This window comes from Myiozetetes cayanensis, unplaced genomic scaffold, assembly GCF_022539395.1.
Source record: "Myiozetetes cayanensis isolate MyiCay16 unplaced genomic scaffold, myiCay2020 scf5-8, whole genome shotgun sequence".
Taxonomy (NCBI): domain Eukaryota; kingdom Metazoa; phylum Chordata; class Aves; order Passeriformes; family Tyrannidae; genus Myiozetetes; species Myiozetetes cayanensis.
The window spans coordinates 10,067,641-10,093,305 of NW_026087742.1; the positions used below are offsets into that span (position 1 = coordinate 10,067,641).

The window sequence follows — 25,665 nt, forward strand, 5'->3', positions numbered from 1 at the left end:
TTCCTTAGAACTCCCTGACACAATGTATTGAGAAAACAGGGTTTGCAGAGAGTGAAACATTATGGTTTTTATGTTTAATAAGGATAGTTTCACTAAAATTAGATAAGGTAAAAGGAGATAAGGCATATGAGATGTCATTCTCTAGGATGCTGGCTGACCTTTACAAGACGGACTTTGGAAATAATTCTTGTATTGAAAGATAAATTCTACTAATGGGGCTTTTTTTACAATTTAAGTATGAGACTGATGATGGGGTTCAGCTGATACTCCCTTCTGTTCACATCAGCACATTTTTTTGTGCTGCTTGTACACATGGTCCTTGATGAAAAAGCGAAATTAAATGATGTAAAACTCCACTTGGTCCCTTACCATGTGATGCTGTGTATGTGCATGTACACTAACACATACATGAAAGAAAGGGTACATACCAAAAGCTGGTTTAATTCAGTATGTGTTACCCTGTTTTTATGGATTGTCATGGCTAATGACAGTTGAAACATGAAGACCAGAAATTAACATAAAATTTTTGCTTCACATGTATTATCAACAAACACAAGACTATTAGGTTGTATTTACCATTTCCTCAGAGAGTGCCTTGATGTACTTTTTACCCATCTTTTTCTTCATGGTGAGTGAAATGGCTCTCATCTTCTTACTCAGACTTCCTCCATTATTTGCTGCTTTGGTTTGTACTGTTTCTCCAATGTCACTTATAGTCTCCAGCTCAGAGATCTGTTTTGAAATAAAACAGTAAGCAACAACTCACCATGAAAGTAAAATGCAATGTGGTGGAATAGGAATTACAGGGAAATATTAAGGACACTAATACAGTTAGCAAGATAAAAGTCAGTCATGGTCATTTTCCTGGGAAATCATGTACATAAACAGGTTTGCAGCACACCAGTGTATGTGTGAATGAAAGAAATAAAATATATTTTATGCTAGAAAATGTTGCTTCCCATTATTTATTGCCCCTTATTCAAATAAGAATTGAGGGAGTTTTTGCAAGTGTCTCAAAACCAAAAGTGACACAGTTGTGGGTTTCTTGTAAAGTGCTGGTTACTTTGGGCATGCACCACTGTGAAGTGCTCTTTTGTGGGTTTTTTAAAAATTGTTTCTAATCTCCACACCAAAGTGCTCAAGTTTAGGAGTGATTCTCCTGTTCATTTTGGCAAGTCCTCAATCACCCAGATATAGATCCAGGGACATGAGCAAAGTTCTCATCAGTGTAAAATGTACACATTAGTTTCTCAATGTTTTTGCATAACTGTCATGGGAAAGTGAACTGAAGAAGTTAAGGTTTTGTGTTATACAGACCTCAGCTGAATCATCTGTCTTTGATATCGAGTGATGCCTGAAACGGTCAAAGCTTCCAAAGCTGCTTGTGCGCTGTAAAAGAGGAGAAGACAAACCTTGACTCACTGATGATCTTTTGTTCTGTTATTAAGACTTAAATACAACTGTCAAGTCACCTGTTTGTGTTAAAAATTCCTCCCATATCAGTGGAGCGTGAACTGCTACATCCAGCTAGAAACCAACTAGAAGGTGACTAGGGAAAAAAAAATTGTGACTGTGCAGCCAGAAGCAGAAAAATGAGTAAGAGAAACTATGCTGCTTCAAATACTAATTAGCTAATAGATATGATTAGCAGTTCTTCAATATCTGTTTCACATTACTTCATATTCAGATACCTACGTGCTACTTGTAGGCCAGAAACACTGCTGTCTAAGAGCACGGGAAAAAAGCTGTTCCCATAAATATGATACAAGCTGTAGACTCAGGTATGGTGGTGTAAATTGTGACAATTTATACAGAATACTTTTGTAGCTGGGGAGACTATTTATGGTTCTTTTCCAACAGGAATCAGCAAGGACCACCAAGGACTGAAAATACATCTTGTCTAAAATGCATACATTGCAGAAGGGGTAACAGAATAATCAGGCAGGCCTCATGTTTTTCTTCTCAATTGTCCAATTAGAATGTCTGATTTTTAAACATAAATGGGTACAGTTTTTTCCCCATGTCACAGCTTTACTTGGCAGAAGAGAAGCTGCATCACCTGAGGTGTACATTAAGAGACTGTGAATGGATTGCTCTTAGTTCCCTCCAATTTTCACCCTTTCTGCATGTGGATAAGTGGTATGGAAAGGAGGGAAGTGGCACAGCAGATTTTGAGGTGAGAGGTCATACAGAAATACCTGTCAGACATGCCCAGGTAGAGCTGTCTGACACTGAGCTGCCGTGGTGGCAAAATGCATAAAATTGGCACTGATGGCAAGTCAGAATTCCCTTTAAGTGCGGCTCTAATAACAGCCAGAATTTGTACATCTATCCACTCTACACTGTCTTTAAGAGCTTGCTTTTATGTCTTCACCAATACTTAAAGCTAAATCCAGAATGACTTTTTTTTTTTTAAGTACTTCACTCTTCCATACTAAATGAAAGTCTTTAATGCAGTATCAGAATTCTTGAGCAATCTTATATATGATGCAATATCATCTCAGTCTATTTTTGAGTATTCAAAATCCCCTCTGGAGGAAAAAAACCAACCAAACCTGAGCTAAATAACAAATCACTAAATAAATACATCCTGACTGATTTAATAAGTGATTTTAGACTACCTGGCTAGTACAGCTAAGTACAGCTTTTCCTGTACTTATTCATCCTTTTGCCTTGCCCACTTGATTTCAGCCAAACTAGTTCCTTGTTCCATTGCTTTCTTACCCCACTCTCAGCCATGTGAGTCATCTTTACATTTTCCCCAGGTTTCTAAAGCACCCACTGTGCCCTTTTCACCTGGAATCTCCAGCTACCTCCTTTTGCTTTCCAAACAGGAACACAAGAGGGCTGTGAGCTCCTGGCTCTACTATTACAGAGTTCCAATCTTCTTCACCAGCCAAAAATTTCCATGAGGTAGCCTCAGAAGCAACTGAGGTAGATCATCCTCTGGGCAACAAAGGAGGAGGAGAAAAGGACTGGTTTAATAGGCCGTCTCTTTGCCTGCCTTTGCACTGCAGTCACACTAAATGCCGGCATGGACCTGCTTCCAAAGAAGTTAAGGAGAAATCTCTCAGCCCTGGGTGTTTCCATCCAGGAAGGACCCCATCTTTTCAGTCCCTGCTCATAAATGATGGGGTTACTCTCCATATTATTTCCCTTATCTCTTGCATGCAGTCACTTTTAAACTAAAGATATTTTGCAGAGGAAAAAAAAAATGACAACAAAAAGCTAGAGGAAGCCACATGAAAATACCTAATCTTAAAATCTTCATTTGAGAAGAAGAAAATCAGCATCCCCTGGAACACAACTGAAAATAAAAGTTCCTTGCTGTTATATTTCCCTGTATTCCCAAACTTATGTATTAACCAGCTCTGCCACCTTCCCCCCAAAAAATTTATGCCGACATAGCAGGGGGAGAGGCCTGAGCACAGACAAATGGAAGAGAAAAGTGTACCCACATTTTGGCTCCATGTTCTAAGCAGTACAGCTCAAGAAAAAGAGAAATAACCTTTTTTTTATTCCCCGACATTTCTGGGCACATCTAACCTGAAAAATATTTCCAGCCAAAGGTTATTTGAAGAAACTGACCCAGATTTGTGAATATTTTTGGACAAGTAAAATGACATTTACTATTCACTGAGGAGGAAAAAAAAAAAGAAAAACCCAACACAGCTCTCCTCTTAATTGATTGTAATCTCTCAGAAAATCTCTGTTGGCTAAACATTGTGGGTTTGCTTGTTTGTTTTTACCTTGTGAAATTGAAAAGGACAATTTGGATTGCACACTTTAATTTTGTCTAAAATTCCCATAAAGAACTTTGCTATCAAGTAGATGAACAATATCCTGTGACAAGGGGTTAGCTCAATAGTATGATATAAAAACACAGCCCCGAGGATTATGGTTCTATTAGACAGGATTAACACCTTTCACTAGCTTGTCAACCCAGCCAAATGTGCCCTGCAGCATGGAGTGGGAGGGATAGAAAGGGAGGCTGGGATTCACAGCAATACTGGGAAAGTATAAAATAGTCTCCCACAGCGAACTCTAAACATACACTGACCTTTCTGTTGCATTCAATCACTTCAATATGTCTAGTAGGAATAACAGTATATTAAAGTGCAGATGTGCTGCAAATACTTTAAAAGGAACAAGAGAAAAAACATTGTTTATTGTTGGTGTTACCTATAAACAGCTTGAGCACAGGGAAATCAGTTATTCATTTTCAACCCTCAAAACAACCTTATATCCTACATGTGCAGAAGCCTTGGGCTATTTCATAGTGTACTTCAATGTTGCTTCATCCTTATTAAATATTAATAAGGGTTACAGGATGATTTCCACTGTTCTAGATAATGGTCTGGCTGCACTGGAGAGCACTAAATAGGGCTGTTTCAGCAATTCTCTATACTAACTTTTTCCATTAAGTAATCAATAGGCACCACCTTTTAAAAACTTATCCAACCCCATTACACTGATAACGAAAAGCAGATTTAGGAGCTCCTGGCTGCAAAGAGAATGGGACTATTACTTTCAGTAGTGTCAGTCACTGCATTAGCATCAGGGAACACCTACTTTGTGAAGATAGGGACTGGCCTTATTTCCAGGTGAAGAGAAGCTTTTAAAGTAAATGCAAAGCTACCAGGAGAAAATACGCTATTGACTTTTGATACCATCCTATAAAGTTAAGTGGTTTTTCTCGCTTGATTCACGCAAGAGCTACCAGTAGATATGTTAAGCAAATACGAATTTGCTCAGTAATATCTAATGGAGTCATGAGCAGGGGAGAACTGTGTTTTCCCACACAAGGACTGATCAAGTAGTTTCTATAAATCAGTGCACTAACTTTCATCCCTTCCCTTTTGGTATATCAAATCAGCATAAGAAAAAACACCACAGATACTTTTCAGTATTTTAAATCCTCCTTCCGTCTTCTCCTGTATTATTTATTCCCTGAAATCCAGGAACTTTAAATAATCCTTTTAAAGGGATAAGTGCTATGTAATTGTTGTTTATTTTAATTTGGACAGTCTGCAGTTGATGGTCGGGTTTGTCTGTAAATACCCTATAATTTTCCCCAGAAAATAGTATGGTATGGTATGCAAATAGTAAAACAACAACAACAGGTTCTGAAATACATGTCTTTCGGTTATAAAACATCCTTCCCTTGTAGGACATATCATAAAAGAAGTCAGTTAGCTCTTATGAGAAACTAGTCAGAGTTTCTCTGAGCCTAAAGACAACCTTTGAGCCAAATCTGACAGCAGTTATCCTGCTAAAAATTCATTATGGGTGATATTCATCTCATGTTTTGCACTGGACAATTCACACTGCTCAGAGATCTGGTTCCCTGCTGTGAGAAATTCTGGCCCATTATATTTTGCTTCGAGTCCTATTCAAAATATCTTTTAAGTCCAGCATGATGCAGTGGCTTTGCACTGACCCTCTCGCACGGGTCTGTCTCTTCAAATTCCTCCATGCATTTTCATTTTTAGCTTCCATTCACCCTCAGACTACCCAAACTGTGTAAGCTCTATGGGGGCAAATGTGGTCATTGGGAGTAACAAAAAGGGAACTCAGCATGTTGCTCAATTTCCTTGCCTGCCACAGACACTTGTCTTCTTCCCTCTCTCTTGGAAGACGCCACGGCAGCCCTCAAGAGAACAACCTGTTCTTTCTGCTCTGATTGATGGAGACAAATGGAGATCAGAATTTGATTCATTTCTTCTATCCTCTGATGGTCCTAGTCCCTTCAGAAGGAGGAAACTACTCTGAAAATGAAATTAGGAGTTACCAAGTAGGGATGAACTTCCACTCTGCTAGCTTATCTTCTTGCACAGATAATCAAAAGAATTGTCTCCTAATTTCCCAGAAGGCGAGACAGCAATTTTTAGTTTTTGGGATGTTCTGTGAAAAAAAACCCCAATAAACAACAAAACCCAAACAACACCACCAGCAAAAAGCCCCTCACTTCTGTATAAAGAATGAGAATTTGCATACAAGATTAGGCAACTCCCCAAAGAGTAAGAGATGCAACAAAAGAGAAGACATTATGACCTTTCTATCTCAGGGATTTTTTCCTATTTACACATTAGTTACACATACAGAAATTCTGACCACTAACCAATCTATTAATATAACTTTATAGCCCACACGAAACATGGCCTAAACTTTGTACTTTGCCAGTGAAAAGCAATAAAAAAGATACATGTTGTTCTTGCTAACTCAAATAGAGCAATATACTGAACTGGCATTTTTAATTGGCTTAAAAATGACTCTATAATGTTATCGTGGCCTAGTATTCAATAACTGCATGGAGGTGGAGAGAGAGGGGAGCAGAGCGGACTTTGAGCGAAACTGCCTAATTTTAATGATGGGAAAGGACTGGAAAAAAAAAGCTGGATTGAATAACGAGCTAATCGTACCTAATACTCCTCCAGGTGAACAAACTGTGCTCTCCAAAGTAAACACTGAGCAGCTGTTTTATCTGTACCTCTATCTGGTACCAGCCTCGGTCTCTCAAGCCTAAAGTTCCGCTGACATGAAGTGCGTAGTTCCAGATAACCCAGCCCGCACGTCAGAGTTTCCACCAGAAACCAGTCTCAAGTGCTTTCAAGGGGCACCTGGGACAGCTGAGAGCAGGGGGGAAACCACCATTCCTGAAGTTAAATGAGGCTGAGATAGCTTGTAAGGTCTGTGAGTCTTCCTCAGGAAGAGGCAGGCCATGTAGGATGTCTGAGCAAAAAGGCAATTCCATCCGGCAAAAAAATCTGCTGTGTTGATTAAACAAGTTTGTGAGGAACTAAATAAGGAAGTAATTTAAGAAACGTCAGTCTAAACAGTAGGAAAGTATTGTGCAAGTGAGTGTTGCAAAATGTGCAAGGGGGGGAAAGGATCTGACTCCTCTTTCTTTAAATGAACATTGACCGTGAATTTTGAGCACCATCATTCCTGCCCAGTTGCTGCAGAGCACTGTCACTTCCCGGTGAGAAAAGTCACCCCAAGTGCTCTTCTGGCAGTCTGTCCAATTCTGGGAGTGTGCACACAGGTATTTGCAATAATTATGTAATTAAGACTTTATTATTTATACGACATTTAATTAAAAGTGACTTTCAGTGGCACACAAAACCATGAAAAGAAAATGACTTTAAAAGAAGGTTAAGGATGTGTGACAAACTCAGAGGAGCCATGAAAATGACAGTTAAGGATTTGGCATGATGTGCATTTCTACCTCCCCACTATCCTTTTTTTACCCTTGATTTACACATGGGCAGAAACATCATTGAGGGACGAGCCCTGAAATCCACCCTCCACAAAGCCATCACTGCAGTAAGGGGAGTGCTGCCTGAGAAAAGATTTGTTAAACACCATGTAAGCATTTCGGGTTTTGATCTTTAATCCCTTAAATACCAACATTTTTCCTCTCCTGAAACTTTTTCCTCTTCAAATCAGATGAATTGGCAGACGTATTCTCATCCTTTAAAACCGAATCACCTAGCTTCAATTAAAGTCTTTCCCCTGCTTATTTATACAGCATGATTTTATTAAGGCTGTGTGTTATCTAGGTCCTGACCTGGCAGGGTTTGGCTGCATTTCCTGTGTGAGAGAAATTACTCACAAGCACATTTGCAGGTTTTAAGTGAAGACAAAAATACTTATATGCCCAAAGATGAGCTTAGGAGAAGACAGCAGAATAGGCAGAAAATACTCCTGCCTGGTGAGACAGTGGTTTGGTCAGAGCCTCTTCAACTTGACCATTGCAGCACAAGATCCTCCACGGAGATTATTTCAACAGCAGCGAAAGCCTCCTTGCCTATGTTGTGCTTTGCTCTTGCAGATTGTGGAAGCTTGTCCTGCCTCCAGGGAGTCACTGAGCATGAAAGGCAGCTTGTGCATTCCTTGCCAGGGAGAAGCACATTTGCAGTGGAAGGTGTTCCTTCAAATGACCTTCCACATGGAAACAAGATTAAAAAATAACCTTTAAGTCACGGTCAAATCTGACCATCCCAAAAGCTCATTCTTTTTTTTTTTTTTTTTTCTGAAGAGTAAGCAAACTTTAGAAAACACACAAGTTTTACCGCCATGCTGCAGTCTTACCCTTGACAACAGGTAATGACAAACAATCAGCTAATTCCAAGAAACTTGGGGAAAGGGGGGAGAAAGAAAGTTAGTTTTTATTACTTTTAAATGAGTGTTTGATACATCATGTTGGTTCCCCTGATTAATGTTCACAGCAAACTCAGCCATTGGAGTTGTAATGTTTCTGCAAGCTTCCCTACAGCAAAGCTTAGCCATTAATTCAGTGGCATATGTCAGCTCAGCAGAGCAAGGTCACTCTTCTCTTTCAAGGGGAACCTTTTTAGAAATAATAAAACTGACAGAAAGTTCTTTTTTGCATGCTTTATGTCACCTGAGGTTGAGTGCTGCAGTTAATATCACAGAGCTTATAAACATTCCCATCTTCAGCAGTCTCCAGCCCCACCAGGCTCTTAGAATCTCAACTTTTTTTTTTTTTTTTTTTTTAAAGTAATACAGTGACAGCTTTATGTGGGGCAGATATACAGTATGTAATCCTAAATGAGTAAAAAGTAAGTAAAAAAATGAACAAATCTTTTCTTAGGCTTTTTAGAGGAGAAATTTTGGAAGGCACTAAGGACTGCTGATACTGCAGTATGCACTTAGGATGTTAGTGCTTAGAGAAAAGATGTAGGATTAGGGAATTTGTCTCCATGGATGCTTGTGTCTTTGGATAAAGGGAGGAAATTTTAAAATGCTAATGGTGCACCTTGCTTCCATGTCACTGTTAACTGATACTGCAGGCTGGAAATCTGTTTAGGCATGCGATGTAAAGATAACACAAAGTTAATTGATCTATTTATAGAATAATTTTGAACTTGTAAGTAAATAAAAATGTGCTAGTTGTCTGTTATGATAACTAATTGCAACTGGAACTTATTTATCGGGGTACAAATATTATGGAACATGATAAACAAACTAACTAGCAGAAGAATAAGATCCAAACAATAGGCCATTTTTTTCCCCCTCATTATCTCCCTTCAGACATCCTGACTACACTTGATTAATGAATCCATAGTGAGATTAGCTGAAATTGCCTTAATGGAGATGCACTACAGTAGAGAAGCAAAATTCAGTGCAGTATCTATCATCAGTCACTGTGAATTTTCGTGTTTCATCAGATCTGTATGTCCATTTGTTTAAATTATTTTTATCTTGAAAAACAAAACAAACAAACCAACAAGAAAATAAAATAATATATTCATCATAGTGGGTTAACTTTTGACTCCTTTGAAATGTAGACCAGAGTCACTATTTTTTTCCCTTTCATGCAGCCTCCCTTATCTGAGTTCCAGTGTTGGCTTATTGTCATAACTTATTGTTATAAGTTATCCCTACTGTGCAGTTGAAGAAAGACACGTGGCACTTCATTGAAGCCTCTCAGGCTTCAAAAACTGGACATGCTTGCACAACTCACGCCTGGGAATCTAAAATATGCTGCATGGAAATTTGAACTCATAAAATTAGTTCAGTTGCCTTTTGATTTTGAACCACTATGGAAACTGAAAGAAGGTTGCCAGCTCAGGCTTTCCTTGTGATTTGGGACTAGGTAAGAATAATTCTTAGCTCAGAAGTAAGGATGTGTTAAATTCTGGGTTTTCTTTGTGGCATAAACTCTATAACTGCTATCTCAGGAAAAAATCTAGTCATCTGAAGACAAGATAGCATCCTGATACTGTTCAGGTCACTCATTTACCAGAAAGGAATGAATACAATCAACAGCTCCCTGGGGTACTGGGCACAACAAATGGTACCAGCATGGGCACATCAATTCCCCTCTCCCCATACAATTGTCTCTGTGGCATGGGGTTATTGCAATCACAGCTCAGTGGAAAACTACAGCTTCATTTAATGAAAAACAAATGTATCAGGTGCATGAAGTGTGTTTTCCTTCTGACACATGACAAAATTGAGACCGAGCTCTTCCCCCCTTCTCCTTCTCCCACAAATCTCCATGAAAGCCCCATGCAGTTGAGAGACACCAATGAGATGCTGCTACTGAGGCAGAGACAGCAGCGAGGCCTTCAAGGTGTCCTCTGAACCCCAAATTCAAGGCCATATTCCAAATCCTACTGAAATCAGCCCTATCACTGCAAAGGGGTTTGTCCCAGCTACAAGGTTTTAAGCTTTCACAAACAGGTGAGAAGATGTTGCCTCTTCCCATTCATTCTCATACTGGCTAAAATCCAAATACAAAGTTTTCAAACATTTTACCACAATTACCAAGATACATTAATCAAGCAAATATAAACTCCATTACAGAGGCAGGAAGAAAATAATGGAAACACGCCAATAGACAACATCAGAAGAGGCTTGCTGTATGCTTGTGACAAGAGCTGAATGCCTGCTCTACCATCATCAGTCATTTCATGCACCCTTTCTGAGCTTCTCATCCATCAGTGAACCATGCCTCTTTTGCAGCTCTGTGGAGAGGCTTTTATGCTGAACATCTGATCTTAAAGAAGGAGGCAAACAGAAATATAAGAGAAAAACAGCAAGTGAAAGCAGTTCATGAGTGGTAAAGCTTAGCATCCACTTTGCACAGGTGAAGGCAGCAGAGAGTCATGCTGAGTGAGCTCGTTCAGCTGTCTCAGCCACTCTGTCATCTCACCTTCTCACACCTGCTTTTGGCTGTGCTGTTGCTAAGTGATGCTGATTTCTTTATCTCAGGGCTGCAGGCCAGTCAGTGACAAAGCTCCATCTCTGTCTCAAACATAATGGTAGAGGGCAGACATGAAACTGCACCATAGCATTGCCATGTTTTCTCATTGAACAGAACTTCTCTAGTGTTTATTTTGTCCATGGGAAACACTACAGAAAAATCTAAAGCCAAGCACTCAAATATTCCAGTAACCTTGTGTCTCACTTCTCTTCCACATACCTGAAAGAAAAACAAACTTTCTGAATGAGGTCAACACAACCAAGGAGAGGAACTTCCAACTTCCTGCAGTTCTCAGGGAAATAACCATTCAGCATCTCATGGAAATCAAGTGCAGGAGTGTGAGGTTATATGGTTGTTCTTGTGACAATGACAAAAGAGGTAAAGATATAGAAGAGTAGGAGTGGGACTAAAACTCCACCCAAAAGACACAATAGTGCAAAACAGGAGGTTGGTCACTAGATCTTCTTCCCAGAGAAAAACTTCAGTCATGTCAACTTCAGTAATGATTAGAGATAAAAGACCCTTTGCTGCTGACATTCAGCTTACCAGAAAGGTGCCAGAAGATTCTATGACTGGCAATTAAGCAGCCTGAAGAATGTGTGCAGGTGAAGTCGTTATCCAGCTGTAAGACCCCAGGTCTTGAGATATGAGTTGTTCAGACCCAACAATTAATATAATAATTCAGTGTCTCACACCAGCTTTCTGTGTATCCATGTGATAAACCAAAGAGGGCTAGGGACAGTAAGGTATATATCACATACAGTCAAAGAAATGGCTTTCCTGAAGCAGTTTCCAAACTCTTCCCTAAGGTGGAATTTCAGCCCCAAGTTTGAGAAGAAGAAAAGTAGTAAAAACATAGTTTTGTGTGCACTGTAGAAAGGTAAGAGCAAGCATGTATACAGAAGAGATTTCACTTGGGGAAAAAAAAGGCAGGTGGTGATTCATCTCCCTGTGGAATAACACCATACATACAGAATACCTCTATCTGAGGCACGAGACAAAGTTTTCCATTAGGTTGGTTTAAAGGGCATAAGACTTGCTAAATATTCAGAGCATATATAATCTGTAGCCTGGTGCCAAGCAGCAAAATGTCTAGCAAAAACACTGACACTGATAATTTGTGGAACAGAGTATAACTGTTTCTAACAGCTGGAGTAACCCTGCTGTCTTTGTTGCAGCCTTCAAGAAGATCAAGGTTAAGGAATATTGTGATTACAGAAGACTTTTCTTCCTTTCTTAGGATTGGGTATTCCCAGTGGTTTCTGCCCACACACCAAGGGGTTGTTTCCTCTGGATGAAGTGTGTGTAGCCATCCACAGATTCCTTATACAAGCTGTCAAGTGATGGCTTTACAATGACTTTGGTCTGGATTTTGCTGTGACACAGGTTCCTAGAAGAGCACTGAAACTACAGAAGACTGTAGGCCACATCCTCTGCCAGTCCTGCCCATAAGTAGCTACTGATCTTTTTTCCCAGCAATGACAGACATCCTGGCCAATGGTTAATTTGGGGTATTCTGGGTTTCCTAGAAACACAATATTTGAAGTCAACTGCTCTACAAAGCTAATTAAAAAATTAGAAGGCAACTAAATGCTGATTTATGTCACTTTGGTGGTTGTGCTACATATTTATCAGAGACTACAGTTATAAATGATGTAGTTTCTAAAAATGGCTGGATAAGGTTGTTCAGACATACCTCTTGAAATGCTCTTACTTGCTTAGGAAAACAAACAAAGAACTGAACTGGATTTGTTACTCTAAGCAAAATGAATATTAATGTGTCAATATTCCCTTCAGGAGATTTGCTCTCACTTGTTTTAAAATATTCTGCTATTGAGGACTTAAGACTGGCTAGTGAAGGAAAACCAAGACAAGGAAAAAATAAGAAATTACCTGAATATTGTGGAAGGTTGGTTGAAAATTTAAAAGTGGTGTAATCAAGGGAACACACAAAAGATGTCAGTACTGGACCAGGCCACAGATACAATTTTTGCTTTGACACAAAACCTAGTCAAGAGTTATGTGAGGCCTCAATGAACCTGTGTTTTGATTTGAGCATCAAAATGTGGAGTCTGGCCATCCTAATCAGCCTCCTGCCAAGGGGCAGGTGAGAGATGGCTGCTCTTTCCCCACAAAAACTCTGGACCTGAATTTCTGGTGAGAAACAAAATTCCCCACATTTCAAGACCTTACTAGAAGAGATATGCTAACATATATGTTAAGACACAAAAAGCTTTCTGAAACTGCTGTTGAAAAAAAAAATTGCTGATGAGCAAGAAGCAAGATGATAATATAAATGAAGAAACAATACCAGAAGTAAGAGGAGAAGTAATATGATTGTAGAGCCTTCCATTCACAGAAGGAAAATAGCCCAAGGTTAACTCTAACCTTGTTCTAGTTTTTTATGAAGCCTCAGGGAGACAGAAAACACCTTCTGAAGTGTCACCTGTAATCCCTCCCTTCCCCATCTAGACCTACATGGTTATTACAAGTATCATTTTTTCTTTCTCTGAACCCTCCCTGATAAAGGCCCACAGGTATTTACACTATAAACCAGGTTCTTAAAAATACTTCCCAGATGTTGTCATCTGTTTCTGCTTATTTAACAGAGTTCAAATGGATTTTGACAAACAGTCTTTCTTCAAGAGGCAGTGCAGTAAAGACCTTTAATGACAGAACTATGTGTCATCTTTGCCTATAAGCATAAATTTGCACAGCGGGCAGTACGGTGAAAACAGCTTATCATCAACTCATCACCTCTCATCATTGTTAGAATGAAATGCAAATGAAAACGAACATCACTTCAGTCGTGGTTGTGAAAATTAGCATCTGTGACATTAGCAGTGGCTCATTTATTATGCACTCGAAATTTCAGGGGGGAAAGAAAAGAATATAAAACTTCATAACTCTACCAGTCTTTACCTTTGAAATAAAATTAAAACCTTCGGCTTTCCTCACTCAAGGATAAATCCTAGTTAATATTCATTAACGCTGAGCAATCTCTAGACTGCAGATCTTGTCCTACAGAGGATCTAATTATGCCTTGAATTATTTTTAGTGTTTAGGTTTTGCTGTACCTATTTTCTATTTTCTTTTCTTTAATAAGTATTCCCCATTGGAGAGCCACAAGTCACTGAGAAAAAATACAGCACCAAAAAACTTGCTTATAGCATCTGTCTGCACTACAGGCTCCAAACACTTAGGCAAGCGATAAACTTTACTCAGATAATTCCACTGAAATCAATGGGATCACAGCTAATTTATTCACTTCAGTGTTTTCAGAATCAGGATCAGGCCTTCTGTGAAGAATATATAAAAAGGGGAAATTCTGGCCTCAAGTCTATGGCAAAAACATGCATTTCTTTCTGTAAAGTCAGGGGTTTATTTAAAGCTTATAAAAAAGTAAAATTACTGGCATGAAACTGTACTATGGAATAAATCTGCATATTAAAATGTTTCCTCCCATTGGATTTGCCACTATTATCTCATAACCCTGAAAACAAATAAAGGTTTATCACCTAAGTAAGTGAATATTGATTTAATTAGAAGCCTGAACATATTTTTGCCTAAACAAAATGCAGAGGCATTGACCCTGAATTGTCTTACACACCAGAAGTAAGACGAGTTTAAAGCACCAAGCACATTTGGAAGCAGTATAAGGAAACAGAAACGTCTCAAACCTTTAGCATAAACATGGATCAACTGTCACGTAGAATAATGACACAAGACTTTCTTCAGTCAAGCCAGAAAAAAATGGCACAAAGTCGTCTTTGCTTCATGTTGAAGTAAAGCCAAGAATCATCAGGCAGTTCTCAAGTTTGCTGTGTCCGGAGGAATGTGAGGGAGAGAGAAAAAGGAATAGGTTCTGCCCAGCACATTATGTCGTGTGAAGTGGGCAAGACAATGCAGGGATGTTTTACAGATTATTTGCACCTGGTCAAACGTGTAAAACAGTGCAAACTGGAATGCAGAGTATCCGTGAAATTCTTTAAGGCTGTTTTATTTGTATGATGCTGCCTGAAGCATATACAAAAGAGAAGGCTGTATAGTTTCTTTGAGTGTTTTTTCTTTCCGTCGCTCTAAATCTGCTTCATTCCACTCCCCAGATGCACTGACATTTGTAACATCATAAGGGTCAAAGAGGCTAAAATCCAGGTGTTTTCAGAAGCTTTTCCTTCACCCTCCAAGTCAACTGCTCTCCTCCTCCCCAGCCCTCTAAGGGCTGATGGGATAGACTGCACAGACCCACAGCTGAGACTCAGCTAGTAAAAGCATCCTTACCCCCACTGCTTTCCTGCCCTGCAACAAACACTCCAGCAATGCCCGTGCTCTCCCTTGCAGTGAGCTGAGTCCAGCCATCAGCGTGACCAGGAACCTCAGGGCTTTGTGCAAGACCTGGTTTGTCTGACCTCACTTGCCCACAAATAATTCCGCAGCTCAGAACAGCCACACCAAGCTGTGTCTCATCTGGCAGAAATGAAAGGAGGGCAGGTAAGGACGCCCTTAAGGAAGGGATGGAAGAGGCACAGGCTCTGTCGTGAGAGAAAATCATTTAAGGTCCTGGGTAAACAGATAGGTTAGATTAGATAGGCTTGAAACAGAGAGCTTGGCCCTTCAATTGGTTGAATTTCTTCAGTATTAAGCAGGGCAATTTTAACTCTTAGGACTTTTCCTTTATAATTCTGTTATCTGGGATCCTCAGCTGATGTACAAAGTACAAACTAACAGTTCCACGATAGTAATGCAACTACAATGATTAACATTTGCAAAGGATCAGAATCCTTCCATGATCTCTTTTGAAAGCATTTCCCTCCCATTTCTCTCCCAGTTTTCTCTCACAAGACACCAGGTGTAGATGGGGTTTTTTTTGCCTAACAATGAATGTTTATTTATATAGTTTACATAAAATGCATTCAGTAGTTATATGCATATCCAAGCATACACAAAAGCTGCCAGACATTCAAAGAAGTTATTGGCATGACTGCATCACTACCGAAATCCTGCTGCATAATCAAAAAAACTACAATACTATTTCATGGCACAGGATCAAACTTTTCATAGCAGAAACTGAGAGTCCTAAGATAGACTTTTTGTCTGTGCAGCACTTACCACATCTGCAGAAGTCCCTTGAACACCACAGTAGTAAATAAGTAAGGTAAATGCATTGCACACAGAGAACTGGCCATTAGATACTGCAGACCTGTATTACTGCTGCACTGGCCATTTGTCCACCACTATGAGAGGCTTTATACAGGGACAGTGAATTGCCTCAAGAAGGGCCTTAATATTAGCTTTGCATTGTATTCCTTCATCCCTACCAAAAGGCATAACTGGTTGCCAACATTCTTCATGTTGGAAAGTAACAAAACCAAAAGGATTAAGAAGAAAATCTTGGTAAAATACTTAGATTAATGCACAGAAGTTCATACAGTTGTGATAAAGGCAACTAGTAACCATGATTAGGATTCAGTTACCAAAAAAGATCATTTTGATGTCCTCTTTGAGGTCTAGGGTAGCAGATCTGATTTTCATTTAACATTCCAGACCTTATGGCTCTCCCATATGTCTTGTGCTGGCCCCCTGTGGATGTGTTGGAGATACTGGGATGTCTAAGCTGCCTAAAGGCAAGGTGAGGTAGCCCAAGATCTCCACAGTGACAATGGAATCCTGCCCTGTGAGTGTGAGGAGGTACCAAATGTTGCCTGCTCAGTGCAGGGGCAGGCAGGACGTGATCTGGGGAAGTTACTCGTGAAATCCTGTAACTTCTGCTGGGAGGTAAGGACCTGTGCCCCATCTTACCCAATTCTGCATTAAGCAAGTTCAGTATTTACGTTGCTTCCATGGGGCAAGTTTCAAAACGTCCTACAGCAAAGTCAGATTTCTATTCTATGCAAAGTGGGGCTCTTTCCTCTGATGCCCTGTTTGTGAACAGCACGTTGAGCAAAAGCGCTCTCGTCATGGAAAGTTTACACAGCTCTGCGCAGAAGTGGGCCAGCAGTAGGTGAAGTGTTTCAAAGAACGCTCCTGAGACGGAAAGACATCCTGAGACACTTCAACAAGACCTTTCCATTTTTGTAAACGCTTACAGTAAGATAAAGACAGCACAGCAAAGTCAGCAGCTGTGACGCTAAGCCAAGTGGTTAGAGTCCCTTTGTCCCTGCTTTACACATACAGTGAATCAAATGCACCAGCATTATGTACACACACACACACATATATATATATATATGATTGAGAAGCCATAATGCCAGCATTTTAATAGCATGGAATGAATTCATGAACGAATAACTGAGAAGGAAAAAAAATTTTAAAAAATTAAAATCAAACTATTGTTAAGGAACGTCTTATTCTGGAAGAAGAGGGTGACCAAAACTGGCTTTTGAAAATATTTAGCAGACAGGAAAACAAAGCCTATTCACAGAGTCTTTCATGGTCATTTCTTGTTTAATCTATGGTGTAATTAGATATTAATTATACTTCTTCCCTACCATTAAAAAACAGTATGATGATTGAACAGAAGAAAATGCACACTAAACCAACCATTGCAATGCTTAAAAAAACCATTTGTGTGTGGGAAAATGGATTTGAAATTGCTTCAAATCCATGAAAAAAAAACCCCGTTAATTTTAACTGTTAATGAGTCATAGTTTAAAACTGCTAGCACAATATGCAAAAGTGAATACTTTGTAAAACCAGAAGATTCTTGCTGGAACAGTGTCTGCAATAATCTTTTAGGACACAGAAGTCACTAAGGGAGGTGTATTCCCAAACGATGAGAAGATGGGTCTGTAAACTAGGAGATGCCAAATTGCTGGGAACAGAAATATACTAAAAGACTTTTCTAATCTCTTTGTTAAATTTTCAGCACTGATAAACTGAGGCAGAAATGGATAATGAAGCCCTCAGGTCAAGCAGTAGCCATTTCACTTCAGCCTTGCAATACTCATGTACAATACAACACACAGAGGTCATTTTGCACTCAGTGCAGGGACTGAAAATAAATTTCTATCACAAAACACATTGTTATGCCTCTTGCAAAACTCTTTCTTCCTTTCTTACAATTCCAGATTGTGGAAAGTGTCCAGTGTAGCACATTATCAATTTATTCAGAGTATTTCTTTCAGGCTGAAATTTTAATAATTCCCAGAGAAAAGAAGATGACAAACACTAATTGTCAAGTACCCTCTCTTCTTTTGGTTATGGTGATGCAAAATCAAGTTTATTAAAATAAGGAAAAAATTTAATAGCTTTTCTAATTCTTCACCAATTCTCACACTCTTTTCTGAGACACCATCAATTTATCATAGATTGAAGAGAAAGAGGGCATTTTATGAGCTCCTCTGTTAAAAGACTGATGAAGAACTTAAAATATAGACAAAGTCCAGTACCAGGACTCTTTAGCACAGCTGTATCAGCTTCACAGTGATGATCCTTGACTTGTATCTTTGCTATCATCAAGTGAGCATATTCAAACCGATTCCTGAGGTTACAGCACTGAGCCACTCACTAGCAAGTCAGGAAACTCCTGAAGTTAGGATTTAAAAGCAAACCCTCCTCTTAAAAATTGGTAAAAATTCCTGCTACTGTTCACTCACTGGCAACAAAAGTTGAACATTCTTACCTTTGGCTTTTGACTTTTCTCCTTATCGGACGCGTTAGATGGTTTTCTCTTCAACATGTTTAACCCACGTCTATCCAGCGGATGTGCAGCCGCGACTGCCTTGCGACCAAACTAAGCACAACAGGGGGTACTACAGACGTGTGTACGTTGGTTACTTCCTTGTTCTATCAGGATGTGACTTCACACAGCTGCTTTGTTGAAATGGGGGAGCAAACTGAAAACTTTGGTTGGGGAGGGGGTGAGGAAGGGGGGAGGAAGTGACGGGCACAAGAAAGAGAGAGGTGCACCAAGGACATGAGTAGGAAACGAGGACAGGGTTCAAAGTGAGAAATGTTTTAAAACTTATCTGCTTCTGTGTCACCATCAGGCCTCAAAAAGACTTTGGACAACCTCAAGAAAATCATCCTCTTTTCCTCTCTCGCTTTCCCCCTCTCAGCCTTGTGTCACTAACGGAACCTTTATTTCAGCACGTGGTGGGACTCGGTTGTGAAGGTGTGCTGATGTTCAGAGGACCAAGGGATATTACTGCCCAGCAGATCTGCACTGTACTCTGGGTGTGTGGTCCAGCTGGTCCCTAACATCTCCCTTCCTCTCTCTACAGTAATGCAATAAAAGCAATGAGATTAAAGTTCACTGTTTGGTAGAGAAGGGAAGTATCCAAAACCATCTTTTTCTTTTGCATGGTGAAATCATTTTTTTGTCATTCATTGTGAATTTTGGACAGCACTTTTCAGTCCTCCACTGTCCTTGATGTGCTGACAAAGTCACAGGGAGAAAAGGCAAGTCTTACAACAGAAGACAAACAAAAGTCTTGAGTATTCTAAGTAAAACTTATTTGTTGTGAATCATAGGTCACAAAACCTGAAACTATGAAACACTCCCAACTTTTTGCTGAAAGATGGAGGTGAATTCTCAATTTCAAAACCCCAAATTTTTTGGGTCACCCACAGGGTTTCAATTAAACTTTAATTTAAGATTATTACAAATGAAAAAGAAATGTATTTCTCAGTAAATTGCAAGAAATAGGTTCAAGTAAGTGTCAAGAAAAAACTCTAGGGTTGGGGTTTTTTTCAAAATTTTGTTTATAAATTTTCCAATTTTTTTTTCCAAATAAATATATTCTAAGTAGCCTTTACTCCTAAGTTTTGCATAAATAAAAGCACTTATAAAAAAGCAAGTCACTGTGGAAGTCTCTTGCACCTAATAAAAATTCCAAAGTCCTTAGGAATCCAAATCCTCAGTGCACAGACTTTCTTTCTCTATGTCATTCTTTTAATATTAGATTAGATGGAACTTGAATTTCAAGAAAAGCTAAAACAAGAAACCACTCAAACTGAAACCACAAAAAACTGATGGTTCAAAGCTGGTAAGTAATGCACAGGTCTTATTTCTTAGAATTGCCTTTCCCAGTCCCAAAACCACTTCTAACCTTTTGTACATGCATGAGAAGACACTGCTAGATAGACAAGTAGACTCTTGGATGAACTGCTCTCGTCCTCCTCCTCTCCTGTATGATTACTCCAAGGACAGGCTCCTCAGATGAATTCCTACTTCAGTTTGCTCTTTGGACTTTTATTTAAAGTTTTAAGAACAGTTTTGGAGGGTTTCTTGGATTTTGATGGGTGGGCAACTGAATGGACCGAGACCAACTGATGAAAGAATAACTATTATATGCTAATGGTATTATGAGGTTTTCCTTTCCAGGCCTTCTAAGAATGGGGTGGGTAAGAAGTGGGGGAGGAGGAAATGGAGTTAAGATACTGAAATTCTGTCAAATATAACAAAAAACTCTCCAGGCTAGTGGGTTGCAATGGAGTGTGTGTTGAACCTCAACCCATTAACCAAGATGTTTCACTTCACATTTTAATCTGAGCTACACTAATTTAAAATGCAGTTAAATTAGGGGGTTTTCTTTAATAAAAATAACATATCCCTCAGAGTTCATAATATTTGATATTATTAGTAATAATTAAATATTAATAATTATGAACTATGAGAGATATGTTTCCTTTCTATATTTGAAAACACCACCTGAAATGTCAGTTTAAGTTTCTAAGCATAAGGAGGTTTTACCATGGATATTTAATCAGCCTTAGTAATTCAGTAGAGCCATATGTTGTTATAAAAGCTGTATGTATGTTTAAAAGTAATTAAACTTGATTATTTATCTACCTAGACTTACAGTGCAGTATATTGGTTTTCTTTTTAATCTGATCCAAACGTGAGGATTAAATCAGGCTCTGCTGATCATTACACTGTGATTTCCTGTCTCAGGCCACTGTTAAAATCTTCATGATTAATAAAATGGGAACTCATCTGAAGAGTAATATATGAGCTTCCTTTCTGTAGAATATTTATTGTTAAACAGGAGGAAAGAGGCTATTTCAAGAGATATAGTACCCACCCATATCTATTTCCTATCCTCATCCACATATCAGAAAAATTATAGCAGCTTGAAAGCTGACCTGATTATGTTCTTGCCCTTGGAAGGGTGACCCACACTAGTTTTAAAAAGTAACAAAGTGAAGAAAATCAAACATATATAACATTAATTTAAGTTCATTTAATTTGGTTAACCAATGCATTTCAAACGGAGCTCTTTTGAATTAAAAATGAATAATAAGCTTGGTGCTTATATCCTCTGTATTTGAATCTAATTTTTCAAAGGGGATTGAGTATCTATGTAAAATTGAAAGAAAAATTCTTATACTTAGTTTTCTGCTGGACATGACTGCAGGTAACTTATTCCATTTCCTTGCTGGACTTTGAATCTGATCCAAACCCCAGTGAAATCAATAGAAGTTTTTCAGGTGAATTTTATGGGGCTTGGATTGACTCCTCTATCCTGAAATAACCAGGCAATGTCACTCTTTTATCTGGAAAGTCTTATGGGGGAAAAGGCTATCCACTTAAAAATAATTAAGATGACCCCATGAGAATGATTCCCACTGCCATTATATTTATAAAAGGCAACATACCTTATAGCTTATTATTATCATTACTCAGTTTTAATGAACGGACCATGATGAATGGTCCTGGATATTCAAGTGCTTTATGTGCCTCCCTCCCACACTGCATCAAAGTGTTGCAACAGCTGCATATCCCCTCAGAGCTCCATCCAGTTACCTTGCCCTGAAAGGAGAGATCACTCCCAGTGTAAATTTATCCTTTCAAAAGTTGATCATTCCGTTAAACTATAAAGTAGGGTGTGAAGTAGATTGAAAGGTTTAGCATACTGGCGACCTGTCAAAAAGCAAATGAAATGAGACTTTCCTCATATTAGCAACTCGTTTTTCATTGTCCATCAGACAAATCTGGTCCAAGTCTAACTGGAGACTCAAGGATACCTTGGGGCTGTACATTGCTTTCCCTAATGCTAAGCAATCCCAGAGTGTCTTAGTCTGTTTATTTTAATTAAAAGAAGATTTATATTTTGTACAAGAAAAGAATCATGCCTTCAGCCTCTGCTTTCATGGTTGTGCCTCCCCCTGAATGATCTAACTCAGATATTGCAGAAATCTCAGAATAGCAAGTGAAGCTGAGTGAATAATTTGCAGTGAATAATTTACTTAACAAATTTAATCTTTATTTCCTCAAGGAATGTTCATGAGCAGAACACAATTTCCTCATATGTATTAATTATGGGCCAGAATTTAGCTAGATACTTCCCTCTCCTGGTCTGATTTGAGCAAGGGCCAGCCACAGATACAGTCACAGCTAATCCTCAACAGAGCTCTCTCCATATAAACCAGCACAGCAAAGACTGTGGAAACTAAAAGGAATATGTGTGAAAAAGTGAAGTCAAGCGCTCCCTCCCCCGACAAGAATCCATGAAAGAAGACAGAGGTTTGCAACCTCTGGCTGGGCTATGTTTATAATTATTTAAACACACTGACTTTTTTAACTCCAAAGATAGAGGCTGTGATTTTGGGATGCTGGGCAGTAGAATTGGATGCTTAAGGTCTCATCTTTGAAACTCCCATGCTCACTGCAAACTCAGCACTATGAGCAGCCAGAACTTAGTATTGAAAATTGGTCCAAAATGATTAGGGATTTCATGTAACAAAGTATAATTTTATACTGAATAGGCTCTTACGTGCTTTTTTCATCAGGAATAGGAAGTGGAGAAGCTACAGAAACTCAGAGTGTTAGAGAGACAAGACAGAATCAAAGAATATTTTAAGCTTTGATTTGGCAGTTTGTTGACACTGTATCAAGAAGACTCCTATTCCATAGAAAGCCTAATTTTTATGAAACCTGTAGAAACTGGCTATTCAGCAAAGTGAATAACTAATACCTGAATTTTGATCCAAAAACTTAGTCTTTGCTAAATAATTTACACTGAGGGCATTTTTAATGACATACATCCAATGAAAGAGTGGGAGTCTAAGCTTGTTTCAGCAACCATTAGGGCCACAATGTAGCAGGAATATCCTCACCATGCCAAGTCCCAGGAACTGTGAATTTGGCCTCTCTCAGACTATTGGTCTTCCTTTTCTCCCTTCTCTTATGTTAATCCTTTGCCTTTAAGGTCAATGAAGTCATGAGGAAATATGGCAGGGACAGGCTAAAACAGCATTCCTACGGGAGCTCCTACTGAATTTAAAGAGGTGTCTGGTGCAAAAGAGAGGTTGCTACCCTGTGAGTAAGAAAAAGTGTCTCCTTGCCAGGCCCTCAGACTGTGTCCTTGGCGTGTTCCCAACAGCACCTGGCCTAAAGGGAAAATGAAGTACCAAGAACTTATCTCAAGCTTTGATCCCAACACATTCTCTTGCATTAGCAGCAGATGAACAGATCAGTCATACCTGCACTATGTCAGGTTAGCACTAACACTAATAAAAATCTATACTACTGTGACAAAAGGATTCTCAAGGAGATTGGCTTTCACCTATTGAACAAATCCCTTTCTTATTACCTTGAAGAGTAAGAGCCAAAGTTGTGTCTATATCTTCTAGATACTCCTGTTGAGAAAACTCGAAGTCAGCAAGGTTGGTGTCTTGTAAAACACAGCCACAGTCTTATCCAGAATCCGAGTAATGATTTCCTACAGAAATGTGTGCGTCACTGGTGGTTTTCCTGTACAGTTTATTGTAAGCAGAGTCTGTGATGAAAAACAAAAAGTAACTGGCAGGATGGTGCTGCTGTGAGCTCAGATGTGGAAGAGAACAGCACGCTGTTTGTCTGGGTGAATGTTAAAATCGGGGCTACATCACAGTGCTCATACCCAGAACGTCTCAATGGATTCCGTGAGTGAACACTGCAATTACTAATCAGCTACAAGGGCATTTTACGCCACGTAATTTGCAGGTTTATGTGACTGTTGTTTTATAGTCATCCAGCCGAAGCTCAGCCTCCCTGAAATGCATTTACAGATAAAGAGTGATGGTTGCCTCGTACATCTACCCAGAAAGCTCAAATATGAGATTTTCGATAAAGGGAACTGATATAAAAATAAATGTAGGCTCTCTGTTTTAATCTCATACACAAAACATGACATGCTTCATTTGGTATTTAGACCAGCTTAACACAGGAGCACTGACAGTGCAGCAGGGGATTTTTTCAAGGTATGTACATGATGTCTGCCAGCCTATCTCTGATTAGAATCAATATCAAGAGAAATAAATTCTGATTAGCTCTAATGGCAGCCTGCTATCAGAAAACTCTTCATAGTTTGAAACCACCTTTGACCAGTAAATATCTCCTGCAGAATTTTTTCACTGGTGTCAGAGTGTCACATTGCTGTGCCATCACAGCATTAGGACTGCTGTGCAAATAGTAACATGAAAAAGAATAATGTGTGGCACACTGCATATTCACTTGCAGGATTTTGATTTCATACTGCTTCTAAGGGAAAATGTTATTCTTCCTTTCATGTTGAATATGGTATCAAGTGAGTGAAAATCATTATTTGGAAGAGACAGAGAGGGACAAGATGGCTTCATTTGTATTTGGGCTTAAAATTCTCTCTCTACCCATCTAACTAATGTGATACCTGATTATAGCCAGGAGAAACACAAAAAGTCATCATCAAGAAAAGGTGATCATTTTCTTTTCTCTTTCTTTTCTTTTCTCTTCTCTTCTCTTCTCTTCTCTTCTCTTCTCTCTTCTCTTTTCTCTTCTTTTCTTTTCTTTTCTTTTCTTTTCTTTTCTTTTCTTTTCTTTTCTTTTCTTTTCTTTTCTTTTCTTTTCTTTTCTTTTCTTTTCTTTCTTTTCTTTCTTTTCTTTTCTTTTCTTTCTCACTCTATACCAGACCTGTGTGCTTACTGTTACAAAACTTGATTCAGATGCTGACATTAATAGCAATACCTTAAAAATCAAGCAGGATGTGGGTCAAACTAGCTCCATCAGCAAACAACCAAATCACACATACTGGGAATGAGACTTGAGTGGTTGATTTTCTCTCATTTTCAGACCTGAACCTCACTGCAGGGAGGTCTGGCTCCTGCTCTGTGCATCTGTCTGGCAGGTGTAGATGGTTACCTTGATCCAACAACCACTTGCTCCAGGGCACTGGTGAAGGAGGTTGGGAAAGCTGCAGCCATGCTGAGCTCCCGCATAAAAAAGACCAGCTGGATTTTGGCACTGAGTTCCTCACTGGTGAGGACTGACAAGGTGATCACTGCACCCCTTGCTGGTCATGGTTAGTGTCTGTTTGCCTCACTCAGGATTTCATGGGACACTACAGGTTGTGGCTGAATGGTCACAACTGACTAAGCTGCCCCAGCTCAGCTGAGCCTCACCAACGGGGTGGGAACCCTCTCTTAGCCCATCAACAAGATGAAGTGAAGCACAGTCACATAAATTTATTTCATTAAGGGTTTAAGATAACATGCTTTATCTCAGGCTGTAGGCTAAAAGCACTCGCAGGGACAGTCATGGTGCTCAGTATGTTTAAGGTAATTACTTATGTGTCAGTAACTTGTCTTTGGGGAGAGAAGGGAATGGAAAGGGGAGGCTGTTTCTGAAACTGTGCTCTGTGGAAAGAGAGATTGATACTTTGCCTCTTCACAAACACCCCACTTTTTTTTCCATATTCCTTCCACCAATCTTGACCTTTTTTCATTGTATTATCAAACTCCTCTCTTACCTCCCACAAGGTGTGTGAGCTTTTGACTCATACCTTGAATACCTCTTCTCTAGAGAACCTTTTTTTACCACCTATTCTCACCTATTCTCTCCTTTTTACTTCTATCACATGCATTATTCTGTGTGTTTTATGTCTCCTTTGTCTTGTTGCTGCCACAGAAAGCAGAGGTTGATGAAAAGGCGACAAAACTTTTCCCTCCACAGCTCCATGATCTGCTAAAAA

The 25,665-nt window shown here is 39.2% G+C and overlaps 1 protein-coding gene across 5 annotated transcripts in view; it reads right to left on the bottom strand.

Annotated features, from left to right (window-relative positions):
- Window positions 1–25,665, bottom strand: part of SAMSN1 (SAM domain, SH3 domain and nuclear localization signals 1) — an 83,925-nt gene that overhangs the window by 16,945 nt on the left and 41,315 nt on the right. For 2 of the 5 annotated variants that reach the window (XM_050333797.1, XM_050333801.1), the window contains 2 exons: window positions 1,318–1,389; window positions 577–732 (listed from right to left, as the gene is read on the bottom strand). In XM_050333797.1, coding sequence (XP_050189754.1) covers window positions 577–732; window positions 1,318–1,389 — 228 coding nt within the window. Of the gene's footprint in view, window positions 1–576; window positions 733–1,317; window positions 1,390–6,422; window positions 6,448–10,684; window positions 10,713–18,356; window positions 18,489–25,665 lie in introns of those variants that run through there. The other 3 variants (XM_050333798.1, XM_050333802.1, XM_050333800.1) reach the window with 3 other exon arrangements.